Below are 17,880 nucleotides of genomic sequence, written 5' to 3'. Positions count from 1 at the left end.
TAGGGAATAGAAATGGTCATGTTGTATTCTTGTGTATTAGGGGAGGGCAGCGTAATGGGCCTATGTAGTATTTTATCTATTTTGTAGGGATTGTAGCTGTTGGCTAAGAATGTATGGCGCAGGTATTGGAGTTCAGTAGTCAGAGCTGTATCGTTAGAACAAATGGCTCTGACTCTGTGTGTCAGTGTTTTTAAAATGCCGTACTGTTGGACTGGATGATGATGTGATTGTTTATCCACAAAACTAATATCTCCCTACGCCCCATAGTTGATAGCATAGATAGTCCCACATATAAACTGGCCGGGCATGTAGCCAAGTCGCTTGCCCCCCCCTTACTAGCAACTCCTCTACTTTTCTAAAAAAATTCAATCCATTTCAAAACACTGGTTAAAAATCTAATCCTAAAAGATTCAGAAATGGTTAGTTTCGATGTCACCTTATTTACCAATGCTCCACTTATAGACACTCTTGATTTAATGAAGTCTAAATTTCCTCCAGATATTTTTGAATTATTTCAATTTACCATGAATGCAGGTTACTTTACATGGGGGGGGGATTCTACAAACAGATTAATGGTACTGCTATGGGTTCCCCCCCCTCTCTCCCCCGTTAGCAAATTTTACATGGAACACTTTGAAAACAAAGTACTTAACACAGCTACATGCAAGCCGCAAGTGTGGTTACGCTATGTAGATGATGTGTTTGCCATCTGGCCCCATGGACAAGACACTTTGGATGCTTTTGTCACCCACCTAAACAGCCAACACCCCAAAATTCACTTCACAGTAGAAAAAGAATCAAATAACTGTTTACCATTTCTTGACACATTAGTCATCCGCCTTTCAGATGGATCACTATCTTTTTCTATTTACAGAAAGCCTACACACACAGGAAGATATCTACATAAACAATCACATCATCATCCAGTTCAACAGTACAGCATTTTAAAAACACTTACACACAGAGCCAGAGCCATTTGTTCTAACGATACAGCTCTGACTACTGAACTCCAATACCTGCGCCATACATTCTTAGCCAACGGCCAATCCCTACAAAATAGATAAAATACTACATAGGCCCATTACACTGCCCTCCCCTAATACACAAGAATACAACATAACCATTTCTATTCCCTATATCAGAGGTACATCGGAAAAGATAGCCAAAGTATTGTTGAAACATGGCCTTCGCACCACTTTCAAACCTCATGTCAAGCTGGCATCTCTGATCCACTCGCCCAAGGATAAACTTCGCCCTTTAGCACACCCAGGAGTGTATGAAGTTCTGTGCAACTGTGACTTAGCCTATTATGGGTAAACAGGAAGATCAGTGAACATCCGCCTGGAAGAACATGAAAGATACATTCGCTACTATTACTATGGCAAGTCGGGACTAGTAGACCACGCTTTGGACACTCCTTCACACAGGATTAGATGGAGGAAAACGAATGTGCCATTTAGGAGTCGTTATAGATCTGAAAGATTATTTTTTGAGTCAGCAATGGCTTTGAAGAATTCTCCCAACCTTCACAAATATGGTTGCATTAATTTTCCCAAAATTTGGAAGACAGTTATCCCAAGAAAAACTCCTGGATAAGTTTTTTTTTTTCATTAGAGGGCATCAAGAATAGGACTTTAGATCTTTTGTCTTGTGCAATTATATTGTTTCACTCACTCACTGTCGCGTTTGCAAGTGTGTTGTGCTCTGATGATGCTGAGTTGAAAATCAGCGAAATATAAGTGTTAATATTTTAAACATCTTTGTTGATAAAAGTGTGTGGTGTTGTTAATACCATGAAAAATAAGTCATGAATAACCATCAACACCTAAGCTTACCTGTTAGATTAAATTTATTATATTAAACTTCTTAAAAGACAAGAGCACAGATTCTTTGGAAATGCCACTGAAGAGGTATTAGAAGCCATGATCCCTCAAGAAAGTAATCAGTGCGAGTCAGATTTTCTAAAGTTCTATGAGAAAGCTTTAAGCCATTTGGAGAAATCATTTGACTTCACAGAAAACAATCTTTTTAGTCTGCTGAAGAACTTAAACCTCCAAAGTGAATTGTCTTTCAAGCATCTCAAAGAGACTGTGAAGGCACTTAATTTAGAATCCGATATTAGCCTGGATGAGTTATACGAGGAATTCTGCTTGAGTTGTGACAAAATAAATACCACTAAAGTGGACTACACACCTGGCGAGACCTTAGGTATGAAATGGAAGGAGATCATTCAGAATATTGGTAAAGAAAACATTCCCAATCTCTATAAGCTCATACGGTTTGTTTTAATCATTCCTGGTAGTAATGCCTTTGCAGAAAAGGTGTTCTCTCTTATGAACTTAAAATGGACAGACTCAAGAAACAAGCGCTCAGCTGACCTCATAAAAAGTGAAATCATCATTTCAAAAAATGTTACAGATACTTGTGAGGACTATTTTGTGAGAGTGAAACAAAACAGACAGCTTTTAGAAGCAGTCAAATCAAATAAGAAGTACAGTTTCAAATTTTGAATTTCAAGAACAGGTAGACTTGTGCTCCTCAGTATTTTCTCCCCAGTAAAAGTGTTTCAAGTTATATTATAGTGAATTTTGTTCATTTTTAAGGTAAAATCATACAAATTAAACTTTAAAATACAAATATTATTAAATCACTAATACCGGTACCAATTTATTCATTCTTTTAATTTTTTATAAGGTTAGAATTACATATTCAACTGTGGCTTTTTCATTTGCATTTAGGGGAGGGGAAGACTTTCATATTCAATAAGTGTGTCCCTCTTTAGACTTACCAAAAGGTGGCAACCCTAATTATAAGTGGGTTATCTCCAGTTGATGACAGTGACCACTTGTGGCCAGCCATATGAGGTCTTCTAGGAGATTGAGATAGGTCATGGAAGACAGTTTGCAGCTATATTATGGAATGAGGGATTGGATGGAAAGGAAATCAGTGATGCTTAGGCCCAACTCAAGAGCTACCTGATAGAGGCAATGTCTGAATGCATTTCAAAGTTTAGGAGGTTAAATAAGGTAGATGAATTGAATGAATGAAGAGATGAGGCATTATGGAGGCAGCACTAGTTGACTGGGTAATAATCAGTATCATGAGGAGTACAAAGAGCAAGTAAGCAAGGAATGTGACTCACTTGGTAAGGGTGGCAAAAGTGCAGTATAAGCAACAGTTAGCTCACGAGGTTGAAAAAAATCCCACGGAGTTCTTTTGATATGTAGAAAGATGATATTGGTTGGTGAAAATGTAGAGTGATAACAAATGCAGATGATATAGTTGAAATATTAAATGAGCAATTCATAAAGGCATTTCATCCTCATGAATATGACATCTTGCAGAACTTGAGTACAATGGGAAGAGAGAAGGAGCCACTGATGGTGAACGAGCAGGAGACATATGAAGAAATGAGTAAACTTTGTAGGTATTGATGGTATATCTTGATGGTATGTGTACTGAGAAAATGTTTCAGGGAGTTAATGCCAGATATGATGTACCTTTTTAACATGAGTCTCAGATTAGGCGAAGTTCCTAAGAAAGAAAAAGAGGACAAAACTGTTCTGCTAGTGGAAAATTGTGCAAAATTGTTCTGTATCATAAAGGAGGTGATGAGATTAAGGTTTCAAATTTTAGGCCAGTCTCTGTGTCTTGAGTTGTGGTTAAAGTGTTAGAAACATTAGTGAATACAGACTCAGAATTCGGTTGACATTAGCAACATTCTCTTTGAAGTCATGTTGGAGGCTTAATGGATATTTTTACAACACTTAAAAAGAATTAAAATAGACTTTAATGCTTCCTATATTTCGTCCTAGTCACTAGGACATCTACGGGAATTACAAAAAAATTAATGTAACATATGCACAAATAACAAACAATACTAAGCCCAACCACGTGGGTGACACTAAAGTCCTATCTAGGTAGAGCGCCCTCTAAGGGCAGTAGTAGGTGGCCTGGAATGTAAGGTGGGAACTCTGGTGATGAGTGTTTCCCAAATCTTCGGAAGCTTAATGCACCCATATTTATTGAGATTTGGTTGGTTTTTGAGAGCTGCTGCTACTTCTAAGAAAAGTCTCTCTTTCTTGAATTTGCTGTGGTGGAGCATGGTGGTTTTCTTCCATGATACTCTGTGGGTGGTGTCCAAAACATGGTCAGCCAAGCCTGAATGGCCATAGTTGTGTTTGAAGATGTAAGACTTGTGTTCCTCTAGACGGATGGATGCTGATCTGCCTGTCTGTCCAAAGTATGCCAGCTTACAGGAACAGGGTACTTTGTAAACTCCAGGCAGAGAGAGAGAGGAGGGAGCTGATCTTTCGTAGAACGGATAAGGGTAGCCAGTTTGCGGTGGGGCTACCCTTATCCAGAATTGGAAGGGTAGATTGTATTGTAGATTGTAATGTGTAGATTGTATTGTTTTAGTATCTTGGCTATTTTTTCAGATGTGCCACGGATGTAGGGTATGGTGATGGCATTTTTAAAATCTTGTTGACGAGAAGGAAGGGGAATGGGGGAGGAGTTGATTATTTTTTTGATACTGTGATCGCTGTAGCCATTGGAGAGGAAAGTGCTGTGTATGTGGTTAAGCTCATTAGTGAGGGCGGTTCCACTGGAACAAAGATTGTGGGCTCTCTTGGTAAGAGTTTTAATAATGCCATATTGTTGAGAGGGGTGGTGGTGGGAGAGTTTGTGAATGTATCTGCCTGTGTGTGTGTGGGTTTTCTGTATACGGTGAAGGTAAGTGTATCATTAGGCAGGTGTGTGACTAAGGTGTCTAGGAAGGGTAAACAATTGTTCTTTTCCTTTTCCATAGTGAACTGGATTCTTGGATGTAGACTATTGAGATGACTGAGGAAGGAGTCTAACGTGTCTGGGCCATGAGGCCAAATAGAGAACACATCATCTACATATCTTAGCCAGATAGAGGGTTTGAGTGGGGCTGAGTCTATGGCTCGTTTTTCGAAATCTTCCATATAGAAATTGGCAAGGGGGGGGGGGGGGGTGAGAGGGGGGAACCCATGGCAGTTCCTTCTATCTGCTTGTAGATTTTGTTGTTCCAAGAGAAATATCCAGAGTTAATGGTAAAGGAAAAGAGATCTAAGATGTCAGAGGGAAAAACCTTTTCTAAGAGAGATAAGGTGTCAATTAAGGGAATATTGGTAAACAAAGAGGAGATATCAAAGCTTACCAATATGTCTGTCTTCTTCAAGGTTAAATTTTCTGTGAGGGCTTTAAAGTGGGCCGAGTTTTTTATATAGGAAGGGGACCTTCCGGTGAGGGGGATCAGAGAGTTGGCCAGCTGTTTAGATAGTCTATAGCAAGGTGCATTGGTAGCATCTACTATAGGCCTGAGTGGGGAGTTGGGATTGTGGATTTTTGGTAAACCGTATATTCGGGGGGGGGACGGGAGCGGAAAGGTTTAAGTTTTTTCGTGACATCTGGGGGCCAGGAAGATACTTTTTTGAGTAAAATTTTAAGTTTTTTAACTTGTGTTTTTGTGGGGTCGTGTTCTAGCGGGATGTAGGTAGCGCGATCGCGGAGGATAATGTTCATTTTACGCTTATATTCGCTGGTGTTAAGAACGACTGTGGCATTACCCTTATCCGCTCTGGTGATGACGATACTTTTTTCTTTACGTAGTTTCAGGAGAGCCGTGCGTTGGGCATATGATAAATTACTTTTTGGCGGAGAAGAATGCGCGAGGATGTTGGCTACGTCAAGCCTGATGTTGTTAGCTATCTCCGACGGTAAGCGACTGATTCCATTCGATGTTCACCATTACGTCAAGCACCGGCACTTCCTTCGGAGCGACGGCAAAATTATGGCCGAGGCAAAGGGCGCTGACGGCATCGTCGTTGAGCCTTTTGGAAGAGAGGTTTATTACTGTCTGGAGCGGTTGAATTTCCAACTCTAATAATTTCACTTCCAATTCTTCTAATATTTGCCTCTCTTCTATATGTTGCACAGCATCATTTACACTAGTATGATATTATTGATAAAGCACTCATTCAATAATTCCACTATATTCTTTGCTGCTGTTATTCTGCTACCATGACTCTCCACCAGTGCCAAGCTGCAATAATTATTCTTTCTTTTGCTTGCCATATAGTGGAAAAATCCCTTCAGCAAACCTTGGCTTGACTAGCCAATCTCCTCTCATACTCCACCTTGTTGTTCTTTACCATGCTCATCACCTTTCTAGCCTGAATACACTTTATACTCTTCATGGATCTGATCACCACCAACTGTCTTGTACCTCCTCCATAACATTTTATTTTCCAGCACAGCTTGCTTGATTTCACTGTTCATCCATTTCACTCCTACTAAGCAATGTATTACTGCATGCCAAGGGTTGCAGTAATATATTGCTTTTGTCAGATACTTTATGCCTTGCAACTTTCTATGCATTGTCAACATTTTTTCTGCTCAGCTCATCTACCTAACATACTGATGCTGGGTTAGCTTTCTACATAATGACCCTATGCAGTGACCTTTTCTTGTTTCATCACTTCCCAAACAAGTACCTGATGATCACTCTCACCAGCCAGCGGCAGTGTCAACACTTCATTAACAACTACATCTTGTGAAGTTATCACCAAATTCAAAACATTAAAAGCCTCTAGTAGATTCAATCAAGTGCTGCTTAAGATACTTATCTCTCAGAAATTCCACAAACTCACTCACCCATCAGGATCATCTTCTTTTTACATGCCCAACTAATTTGCCTAAACATTTCACAATCAGTATTCTCTCCATTTCTTGGCCTATAAGATCTTTCTATCAGATATACTAAGCTGTTTATTTCAACTTCACACCACTCATAATCTGTGCATGCACTATCAACTTCCACACTTTGCAGATGCAATCATTCGCAACACTCTCCCCTCCTCTTTTCACATATCTATCCTTTCAGAAAATTATATATCCTTCTATTTTGATTACTGTCATCACTTCTCCCTCAGACACCCAAGTTTCACTTATTCCAATTATCTTTGGGCATTCTGGCTCAATCAGTGCAAAAACTCAGCTCTCTCATTTCGAATATTCCATACATTTGTATGCAAACACAACAATCCCTGTGTGTTTGAGGCCATTCTACCATTTTGCAAGATGACTTGAATCAGTGAGGCTGATAAATAAGGTTCAGTGTTGCAAAGCATTAGGTTTTAAAATTTGAGAAAAAAAGATGGTACAATTGCATGGTGGGGAATATCTTAGAGGAGGCAGAGGAGTTGAGAGATCTTGGGTTGAAGATAAGGATCTAAAATTAAAGGCACACATTGCTGAAATTGTGAGGCAGCACAGTTGATTATTGCAATGATACAGAGAACAATGATGCGTTCCATTGTATATACTTTTGATCTGGCCACATGTGGATTACTGTGCACATACTTGGTCACCTGGTTTTCATGAATGAAGAGATATTAGAAAAAAAATACAGAGGCAATTGACTAAAGTGGTTTCTGGTCTTTGGAATGTTGAGTATGCAGTCAGATTCAGGAAATTTTGTCACTTCAGTATTATTGGTGAATGTAGCAGTGGTTTCAAAATGTGCTAAGAAATCGGTGTTTTAAATTGTTTAGTATGGTTTCATTCCTTATAATAGTGCTTCAATTCTTAGGCTGGATACAATTCTTTTGTGATGTTTGCCAACCTAATTTTGTTGATTTGTGTTCTTGCTGCCATTAGTGTTATAATGGTATAACACAAATGTTTTACCATTAGTGTTAGAGATTCTGAAAACAGCATCTGTAAGGAAGTGCATATCAGGACACAGAAAGTGTGAAGTGTGATGATAGGCTGACATATTTCAAAAAGGGGACTAGTTTCACTGGGAGTAGTCAGAAAATTGAGGAAAATGTGCAAGTAATGATAGTAAATGAAATGGGAAAAAGCAGTCAAATATGGCATGACAAGTGGACATGCAGTAGGTTGAAAGTCCTGGTTTATTGTATCTAGTGGTATTTTGTAATAGGTGTATGTTCAGGTGTGCTTTACATTGCAACATTTGTCCTTCAGTTGAAAAGATTTGGAGTTGAATAACATTTAGGATGTGAAGAACCTTTCTCAGCAAGGGAAGATAATTTTTTTACCTTGAGGTAACAATGGCAAATCATCCAGAAGAAAGCATGATGTTATCAGCATCTAATGCTTGCACTTAATTGCTCCATAATTCATACCCATTATAGTACCTTTTGCACTCTAAACATCATATCATCCTCATTCCATGCCTATCATTTAACCATTAACATTTCCATAACTGTTCCACAAAATTAATAATGCATGACAAATGCAATATAATATAATCATCTTACCCTCAGACCTCCACGGAATCAAAATATCTATTGCAAGTAACCCTTCCACAATGTCTACATACCATGATTTAAATTCATTCACCATCTGCACCTGATCAGAAAAAAAATACACTAACTAAAAGATTATTATTATTATTATTAACAATAGACCTCCATGGAGTCTGAGACTCGTTGTGGGCAGTACACACTATCGCACACAGTGCACATCCAACTGTGCCTTAAACTGATTAAATGTGTCTACACCCACAACACACTCAGGCAATGCATTCCACTCACTCAACAAGAACCTACTCCTCTGCTCATACCCTCCTTATAGTTTCCAGCAATGACCTCTTGTCCTAGCTCCCTTCTCCCATTCTATGAAAAAATCTCCTCCATATCGATGCAATAAAAACCCCTGACTAGCTTATATGTCTCAATCATATCCATCCCCTTTCCTCTTATTCATGAGGCTCTGCAACTTCATTCTCTCAATCTGTCTTTATACTCCACATTCCAAAGACCACTGACCACCTTTTTGAATCTTCTCTGGACCCTTTCCAGAGAAGGCGACCAAATCTGTGCACAATAATCCATATGAGGCCTGATCGATGCCTTATACAATGGTATCATAACCATTGTCAGGGTCCTCCAAATCATTGCCATTATCCAATGTGACGTCTTCAGAACTTGTGCAAACAAAATTAATTTCAGGTCTTTGTCCATGATTACTCCTAGTTGTATTAATCACTAAACAACCAATAAATGTATTAATCACTAAATATTAAATAAAATACCATATTTAATTTCTCTCTATGTTCACTGGGCATCTACAGATGCCGTATGGTCACTCCGATGCTCGATGATGTTCCACACCAGACCTCGCCATGTAGTCCTGTTGTTTGCTTTTCTGGCAGCCTCAACTCTCTGAAGATCAGCCACTCCACACATGCCATCCATCTCATTGATGGTCTAACCCTGCCTCTTTTTCCAGGAACTTTACCTTCTATTACTGTTCTGAGAAGTCCTCCTTCCATCCTTTCTATGTGTCCAAAATATTTTAACTTTCTTCTGTCAATATCCTTAAGGAGCCTTAAAGTTCTACTAATCTTTTCTAACACCCATTCATTTGTACACCTTTCAGTATATGATATCCTCAACAGCCTTCTGTAACACCACATCTCAAAAGCAGATATCCGTTTTTTATCTGACTTCTTTAGGTTCCAAGTCTTGCATCCATAAGTCGCTGTTGGAAAAACAAATTGTATTATTTAATCAAATAAAACAATTAATACATAAATTTGAAAACCATATTAAATAATTCATAATTTATTTTAACAATATTACAACACAAAATGAAACTGACTTTTAAAAGGATGTTTATTAACTGGCTTATATTGTGCTGGATTTCAAACTAGCGTATCCTCAGTTTACAACATATTACAGTTTACATGCAACAATGAGTAAGGAAAATAAGTAGGTAAATCCAGTACTCCTCACTGGATTTACAAATCCAGCTCATCATATAGATTTACAACTGTTTGTGGATAATATATATATATATATATATATTTTTTTTTTTTTTTTTTTAAATATTTAATGACTAACAAACTAAGAATAAGTTAGAAAACTTTAATGATACAACTAATTTTGGCTTATTATGGCCTTCATCAGGTATCTTTGTAGGCAGAAGAAACAATAAAAGACTGAAGATATTAAGAAAACTGAGAAGCACAGGTTAATTGTATTAGATAATTAAAAATAAAAAACGTATTAAAATTCCAGTTGTTCTATTTACGTGCCATTGTTTATTGTATGCGTGGTAGTAGACCCTTGAGAACGCCAGTATTGAACAACAGCAGTATGGCTCTCAGGGATGTTATAGCTCAAATTATTGTTCAAATGCTCAGGATTAAGGATGATCTCCCTGGATTCCACTATCTTTCTTTCAAATTCATTTTTGCAATGGAAAATGTTTTCAGATCTATCCCAGGAAACTGAGTGACCTTTAAAATTATCATGAGGATTGTTAGAGAAGAGAACTAGCATTTGATATTTTATAGGAGATGTCTCTTTTATGCTCCTCCATGTGAAGTTCAACGGATTTATTAGTTTGACCATAATAAGGAACATTACAGTCACACCATAGTTTATATATGCTAGGATATTTTAGATTATGATGCTTAGGTTTAGGATGGCTTATAAGATATCTGATTTTCGGAAGAGTGGTGAATAATGTCCTGATGTACTTTTGAAGGACTTTTGCCAATTTTTAAAATTGGTAGTTTCTGTATCGTGGTGCCCAGGAGGATCTATAAGAAATTTCTTAATTGTTCTTTTATGATAACCATTTTGTTCAAAAATATGCGGTGATTAATTTCTTTTTGAAGCTCATCTGGATCATTTAAAATAGAGAGCTCTGTGTCCCAAAGTGGAAATAGTTCCAAGTTTCTGTGGTGGAAAATGATGAGAAAGACTGTGAAGATATCTATTAGTATGCGTTAGTTTTCTGTCATAGAGATTCTAAATTTTCTGGAACAGCATGAGAGTTTTATATCCAGGAAAGGAAGGGAGTTATCATGTGCTAGTTCTGCCGTGAATTTTATATTTGGATGCTGGTTATTTAGATGATGAAGAAAAGTCATGAGAGAGTTTTCACCATGACTCCATATAATAAAAACATCATCTACATAGCATAAAGGTAATGCCATAGTTATCCTCGATACTGAAGAATATCATAACAAGATGCTTCTACTACTTGAAAGTGACACATATTCCATATTACAGGATGATCCAACACGGTAACACCAAACCTGTGGGCTGCTTCTTGTGGCATGGAATAGATTTATAACATTCCTAATGCACAGAGTCTGCTTTGATTCTGGACAATTGTGCATGTCCTACATTGTGGCAGCTTTCTGGTACTGACTCTTCCAACATGCTGATGCTCTATGCCACAAAACAGTGATCATAAATGCATGGTCTGAAGAGAGTAACATTGGAACATAGCAGTGGACAATTTAAGATCCTTTTTGCTTAGTAAAATTTACTAATAGTTTAATGAATAAGTGGAACACGGTTATCACTTTTTTTGAAAATTAGTTCAAAGTTCCAAGATGTACTAAGTGCAACCAATTGTCAGTAATGACATTTATATATGCATCTGTTCCATGCCTTTTGGTAGAATAGTATATTATCTTCCTACCAGGTGTGTTACCTGCATTTTTTCTTAAATTTATAATATTCTTTTTTCTGCACAGAGGTCATAATATTCATTCACAGCCATGAGGCTAATGATAAGAACTACTGGTAAGGCATTAAATTCCACTTCCTTGATATGCATATACATATATATGTGTGTGTGTGTGTTGAGGACACCCACACGAAGGTTCACATGAAGTAATAAAGTAATTAATTTTGCTAATCAACAAAAAAAAATACTATTTTTAACCACTTCGGTGATATTTTCATTGCTTCTTTCAGGTCTTACTCTTGCTCGGCTGGATCAATTATGAAGCATTGAAACTTGGAACGTATGTCTTTCCTTTATGGAGTAATGTTGTTGGCTGTCTAATGGCACTTGTTCCCATGATGGCAATCCCATGTGGAGCCATACATGAAATATTTTTTAAAAATCGCCATCTTACTATCTACAAAGTAAGTTTTTTTTTTTTTTTGTAAGTTGTTTTTCATTACTCTGTGGCAATTGCATGATAAGAGAATGGAAATGATAGAGGAGAATGAAAGAGCTGACTGTTTTAGTGTGGACACAAATGATTTGAAATTATAAGTACAAATATGAACGAATTACTGGAACAAACAAAAATGAAGAGTTCACATGTTCAGATGTTGATTCTATCGCCATATTGAAAAGAAGAGGAAATGTTTGCATAGGTTATGCAGAAAGAATGATGTGGAGTTTTTAGATGTATAAAATGAATTTGATAGATGAAAGTACTGATCGAGTGCTTGAATTTGGAGTTGAATGCCTGAGAAAGTATATAGTTTAGTGAGAGAGAGTGATAGTGCAATTAGATCAGGGCAACTAAATTACTATTAGGGAAATGTAGGTAAGAATTTGTGTACGTATTCCTCAGGTGAACAAGTTTGAACATATAATTGAATGAAAAATACAAAACATAGTTTCTCAGGTTTTGGTTATTATTATTATTATTAAGAGAGACCTCCAGGGAGTCATGGACTCATCGAGGGAGGCGACATACTACACACACACACCAACTGTCATACTTGATCTTGAATTCATTCACACTGCTTGCACACACTGCTCGATAAAAGAAAAATTTAGATTCCTCCCCCCCTTTTTCTTAGCAGCATTCATTCTCAGATTCCAGTGATGCTCTTGTCCTTTCCTCATCCTCCATAAAATAAAAAATTCGATCAAAGGAAATATGAATATGATAATCATTGCAAGAATCAAAGATAGTTGTGACTACAACTACCTTTGATGGCATTGCAATTCATATAAATTAATGCCAGAAGAATCAAGAATGAGGAGATTTGAGCGTTGGTTAATTCTAGTTAGTCAGAATTATTGGTATTAGTGGGTCAGGTTGTGATATTGAAGTAGTGGATGGAACAGAGAAAATGTGTGAAAATGTCTGTGATGGTGTAATGGCAGATAGAATTGAAACAGGGGTTAAAAGTCACACAATTGCAGGAGAGGGAGAGAGAGAGAGAGAGAGAGAGAGAGAGAGAGCGAGTGAGCAAAAGTATTGATTAAAAGAATAGTAGTTTACCAGATGTAAAGAATAAATCATTGGCTGTAATGAGGGAGATAACTTGGTTAAGCAGAATGATACACAGAACAAAATAGGAGCTGCAACAAATGCAGAAATGTCTGGCGAGTAGGTTAGCTGATATCAGAGAAAGAAGTGTGAGAAAAAAAGAAATCAGTGCTTGACTAAAAGAGAGGAAACATCAAGGAGCGAGTCTTGTATGGCGATTTTATCATAATTGGTATGACTGGTGAGAGAATGGCAAAATTGTGCTTCCTAGGTGCAAAAATTAATGATGTTAGCAGAGTGCAAAAGAGTAAAGTGAAAGAGTTGATTGTTTTAACTGGAATGAATGATTTGAAAAGAGAAAAGTATGGCATGAGGGAGAAAATGAAAGAATTACTGGAAGTAGCAAAAGGAAAGAGTGAGAAAGTAAGGATAGCGAGTCTGTTGCCATGCTATGGCAGAGTAGAGCTGAAAAAAAGGCCATAATATTGAATGACTCAGTGTGTAGGTTAGGCAGGAAGAATAATGTGGAGTTTGCGGATGTCTGGAGTGAGTTTGATGGGCAAAAGGACTTATACAAGAAAGATGGTTCGCACCTGAATGGATTTAGTGTTCAGAGTCTGTAAAAATGAAAAATTGTTGTTGAAATGAAGTGAAAGTGGGTGAGGAAAATCAGGGAAACTAGAGTTTTTAGGGGGGGGGGGGGGGGGGCTGCTGAGTAGATATGCAGATATAAGTGAGGCAGTTGAGTGTAAGAATGTGCATAAAATGCCTAATTTAGTACCACTGGTAACAAATCAGAATGGGATACTTAGTACAAAGCGTCAGGACAGAAGTAGGCCTAAGGGGCTTTTTGTACTCTATGTACAATAATGTCAGAAGCATTCAGAAGAAGGGGAAGGAATTTTTGGCATTGGTTAGTTCATTCTGGATAAAGGATATTTGCATTAGTGAGTCATGGCTGAGAGAAGATGTTATAGTTAGCGGGATAGAATGTGAAGGATATAATGTGCTCATGGAGGATAGAGAGAAAAGAATGGGGATGGAGAGTGTAACTGATGATAGCCGACGAACTGCAACCAAAGAGAATAGAAGTTCAACTGCAGGCATGAAAATAGCACATTTGAAACTATTTGATGTAAGATACTAGCCACCAGAACAAAATATACAGTTGGACTGTTTCAGACCAGGGGATGGAAAAGATGATGGGGATAGTATGCATTGGAAAATAGGCTCAGTGAGTAGAGAGTGGATAATTATTATGGGGGATTTCAACTATGGGAACATAGATTGGAAGAAGGAGAGGACACAAGGGAGGATGGAATTTATACAGTTACTAAGGGATAATTACCTCAGACAGCATGTGATGAAATTATACCTTATGAGAACAGATTGAAGATTTATGGGTTGCAGAAATTGGTTGATAGGTGGAAAAGGGGTGATATGATTGAGACATACAAATTACTAGATTTTACAAGATTAATACAGAGAAAATTTTTCAGAAAAGGTGTGTTGGTGGTAGTGGGAGAACTAGGGGCCATCCTTGAAAAAAACACATGTAACAGATAGGTACCAGTGATTTGAGGGTGCTGGATCTGGTGATAGCCTCAAAGGATTTGCCCATAACTGAGGCAGCCACATTAAAATTCCAATGCGGAAAGTATAGAATGAATAATTAGGGTAGAATATTATTGGATGGATTACTTAATGATCACTTTGTAGGGGTGCATCGTCCAAGTGGATATATTGCAATGACATCATGCGATAATAGATGCAAATGAACTAGAGGCTTAGGTTGCATTAAATTGATGTGAATATTGTCTTGGGATTGGATGGCATATTAGCCTGTGTGTTATGAGTTGGTACAAGAGAACTTGTGGTGCATCTAACCAAGCTGTTTAAGTTTCAGATTTAGTATGGTCCCAAGTATGTGGACATAGGACAAAATAGTTACATTACATAATGGAGATTCCAAGATTGAGGTAGCAAATTATAAACTGCATGGTTGAAGTATTAGAAAAGTTGGTTGAGGGCCAAATTCAGGAATGGACAGATAGGAATATGATACTTTATGGAGGGAGTGCACACTGATTTGTGAAGGTTTTGAAAGTTTATTTTTCACTTGGTTAGAGTATAATAAATTTAGTTTAATCCTTTATCCAAGTGTGAGCAAACAAAGTTTGCACCTGAAAGTATCTTCAGGACTGGGTTAAGGTGGTACAACACCAGGGCAACTCGTTGCAAAGGTGGAGCAAGCTACCAACACTCCTATCTCAGTATCTCCTATAATGCAAAACACATCTCCGTGCGGATATGTCTAATGTTATGCATTGGGTAGTGGCCCTTCCCTTAATGCATAACATTAGACATATCCGCATGGAGATGTGTTTTGCATTATAGGAGATACTGAGATAAGAGTGTTGGTATCTTGCTCCACCTTTGCAATGAGTTGTCCTGGTGTTGTACCACCTTAACCCAGTCCTGAAGATACTTTCAGGTGCAAACTTTGTTTGCTCACACTTGGATAAAGGATTAAACTAAATTTATTATGATTTGTGAAGGATAAGTAGTTTTTATCTACCTTTCACAAATCTGCAGTCACAATGAGTTGGATAAAGGAAAGAACATGAGTGATACTGGTTGACTTGCAAAAGCATTTTAAAGGAGACTATTTAGAAACTATATTATGTAAATTTGAGTGAATGAAGGATGGATATGAAGCTGGCAATATGGATACAAGGATGGTCGAGGGACAGAAATGAAAGAGTAGTATAATGGTGGAGTAGAATACAAGAGAAAGAAGATGACCAATAGTCCACACACTCTATAGGAAATTATTTGAAACAGAGAATATTCAGTTGTTTTTTTTTGATGTTACAAAACTGGGAAAGACAATAATTTATGACAGCAATATAGAGATCCTGCAAGATTTCAATAGACTGATAGTGCAGGTAAAGGATAATGATTGTCAGTTTAATGTAGTCAAGTATAAAGGGAGAGAAATGAAATTCAGAGAGCATATCGCAAAAGTGGACAAAATAATCAAGCAATCACTTGCATGTTGAAGAATACTTGATAAGTAAAGAAAAGGAGGCTATTATTTCTCCGTATAAGGCTCTTTCTAGACAACTGCATCTATCTAGGTTTGCTAATGATTCTCAGGATTGTGGAAGAATTTCAGAGAATTCAGAAGTGAGTGGTTTATGATGTGCTCTGAATGAGGATAGGCTGAAGGTTTGTGGATTATAAAGTTTAGTTAGGCAGAAATAAAGGGTTATGACAGAAACATAAATTACAAAAAGGGTTTTATAGAGTAGATGCTGAAGAAATTTTCCTATGCATGGAGAACCAGGCGGGGGTTCATTACTGGAAATTGTACAAGAGTGATTAGTGAAGGCATAATGACTAGATTCTTTGGCTAGGAAATTGATAAATGAGTTGAATTTATTACCAGGCAGAGAACTCACTTGTGAGTTCTCTTTCAGTGAATTAGTTCAAGAAGTATAATTAAGTAATGTTTAGTGTTGGCTTTCATGGTAAGTCTTCAGACATCTTGGAGATGCCATTGTAGTTATAATAATCCCTTCTCACATTCTTCTAAAGGAGATTAACATTGTTTATGTTTTTAAATATAATTCTATATAATGGTAAAGTTAATTCAATTATCTATATTAGTAAATTTGAATCCATTCTCTTTTACTGGCAAAGATACATTTATTTATCAATTATCATAAAAATTATGGAAACAACTACCATGTTACAGTAAAACCTCAGTTTAATATAAATCAAAATAATAATTATTACTATTATGATTCAGGCCTCTATGGAGTAAGGCCCATCCTAGAAAACTCAAAGTCTATCATACCACTACTTAAACGCATTGCCCATACATGCTTTCACCGTTCTATCAGGCTATGCACTCCACAGTTCAACCATCCTTCATGCAAATAAACCACTCCTCACCCTTTTGCTCACAACTTCCTTTCTTAACTTCCAGGTATGGTTCCTTGTCCTTGCTCCTTCCCTCTGTTCCACCACGCAAAAGAACTCCCCAGTGTCAACCCTGTAACTACCTCTCAACAGTTTAAAAGTTCAATCATATCACATCTCCTTCTTCTATCTGCCAAACACTGTAGTTGCATTCCTTCAGCAGGTCTTCATAACTAACATCGCAGTCCTCATACTACCGTATTTGTTATTTGAGAACAATAGTCCAAGTGTGGTCTGATCAGGGCTTTATACAATGGAATGACAAACTCTTTTATCTCTGCAGGTCAGCATCCTTCTCAATACTGCAGCAATCCTCTGGATTATCTTCACCACCTTTGAAATACGTTCCCTAAATTTCAGGTTTCTATCAATCATCATTCCCAGATCCCTTGCCTACAATATTTCCTCCAGTGCAGTTCCTTTGACAGAGTATGCAGCCTCCCATCGATGTATCCCATACTTCAAGACTACATTTTGCTTCATTAAACTGAAACCCCCATTCATTTGCCCATCTGTCCAGTTTATTCAAATCCTCTAGCAAGGCTACCACATCTGCACTATTACTAATGACCCTTCCAGCTGCACATCATCTACAAAAAACTGAACATCCTCTTGCAATTCACTGACAATGTCATTGATATAAAGGTTAAACAATATAGGTCCCAGTACTGAACCCTGTGGACCCCAGTTGTAACCTTTTGCCTCCTTGATATTTACCCCTTCCCAACTCTCTGATACCTAGTAGATAGCCAATCCTGAATCCAGTTCACCAACCTGACGTCTAAACTCATGTGTTGCAATTTAAATATCAGCTTATCATGTGGTACCTTGTCAAATGACTTTGTAAATCCAAAATC

General features: G+C 37.5%; 1 protein-coding gene across 5 annotated transcripts in view; it reads left to right on the top strand.

Annotated features, from left to right (window-relative positions):
* LOC150106709 (sodium- and chloride-dependent glycine transporter 2-like) overlaps nt 1–17,880 on the top strand; it is a 626,004-nt gene that overhangs the window by 512,521 nt on the left and 95,603 nt on the right. For all 5 annotated transcript variants that reach the window (XM_090393293.1, XM_090393295.1, XM_090393296.1 and 2 more), the window contains one exon: nt 11,775–11,948. In XM_090393293.1, the coding sequence (XP_090249419.1) occupies nt 11,775–11,948 (174 nt within the window). The remainder of the gene's footprint in view (nt 1–11,774; nt 11,949–17,880) is intronic.

This window comes from Typopeltis vanoorti, chromosome 5 (genome assembly GCF_054136105.1).
Source record: "Typopeltis vanoorti isolate ZY-2024b chromosome 5, IOZ_Tvanoo_1.0, whole genome shotgun sequence".
Lineage (NCBI taxonomy): Eukaryota > Metazoa > Arthropoda > Arachnida > Uropygi > Thelyphonidae > Typopeltis > Typopeltis vanoorti.
Note: the sequence above shows the minus strand (reverse complement) of the source record. Positions and strands in the feature narration are given on the sequence as shown.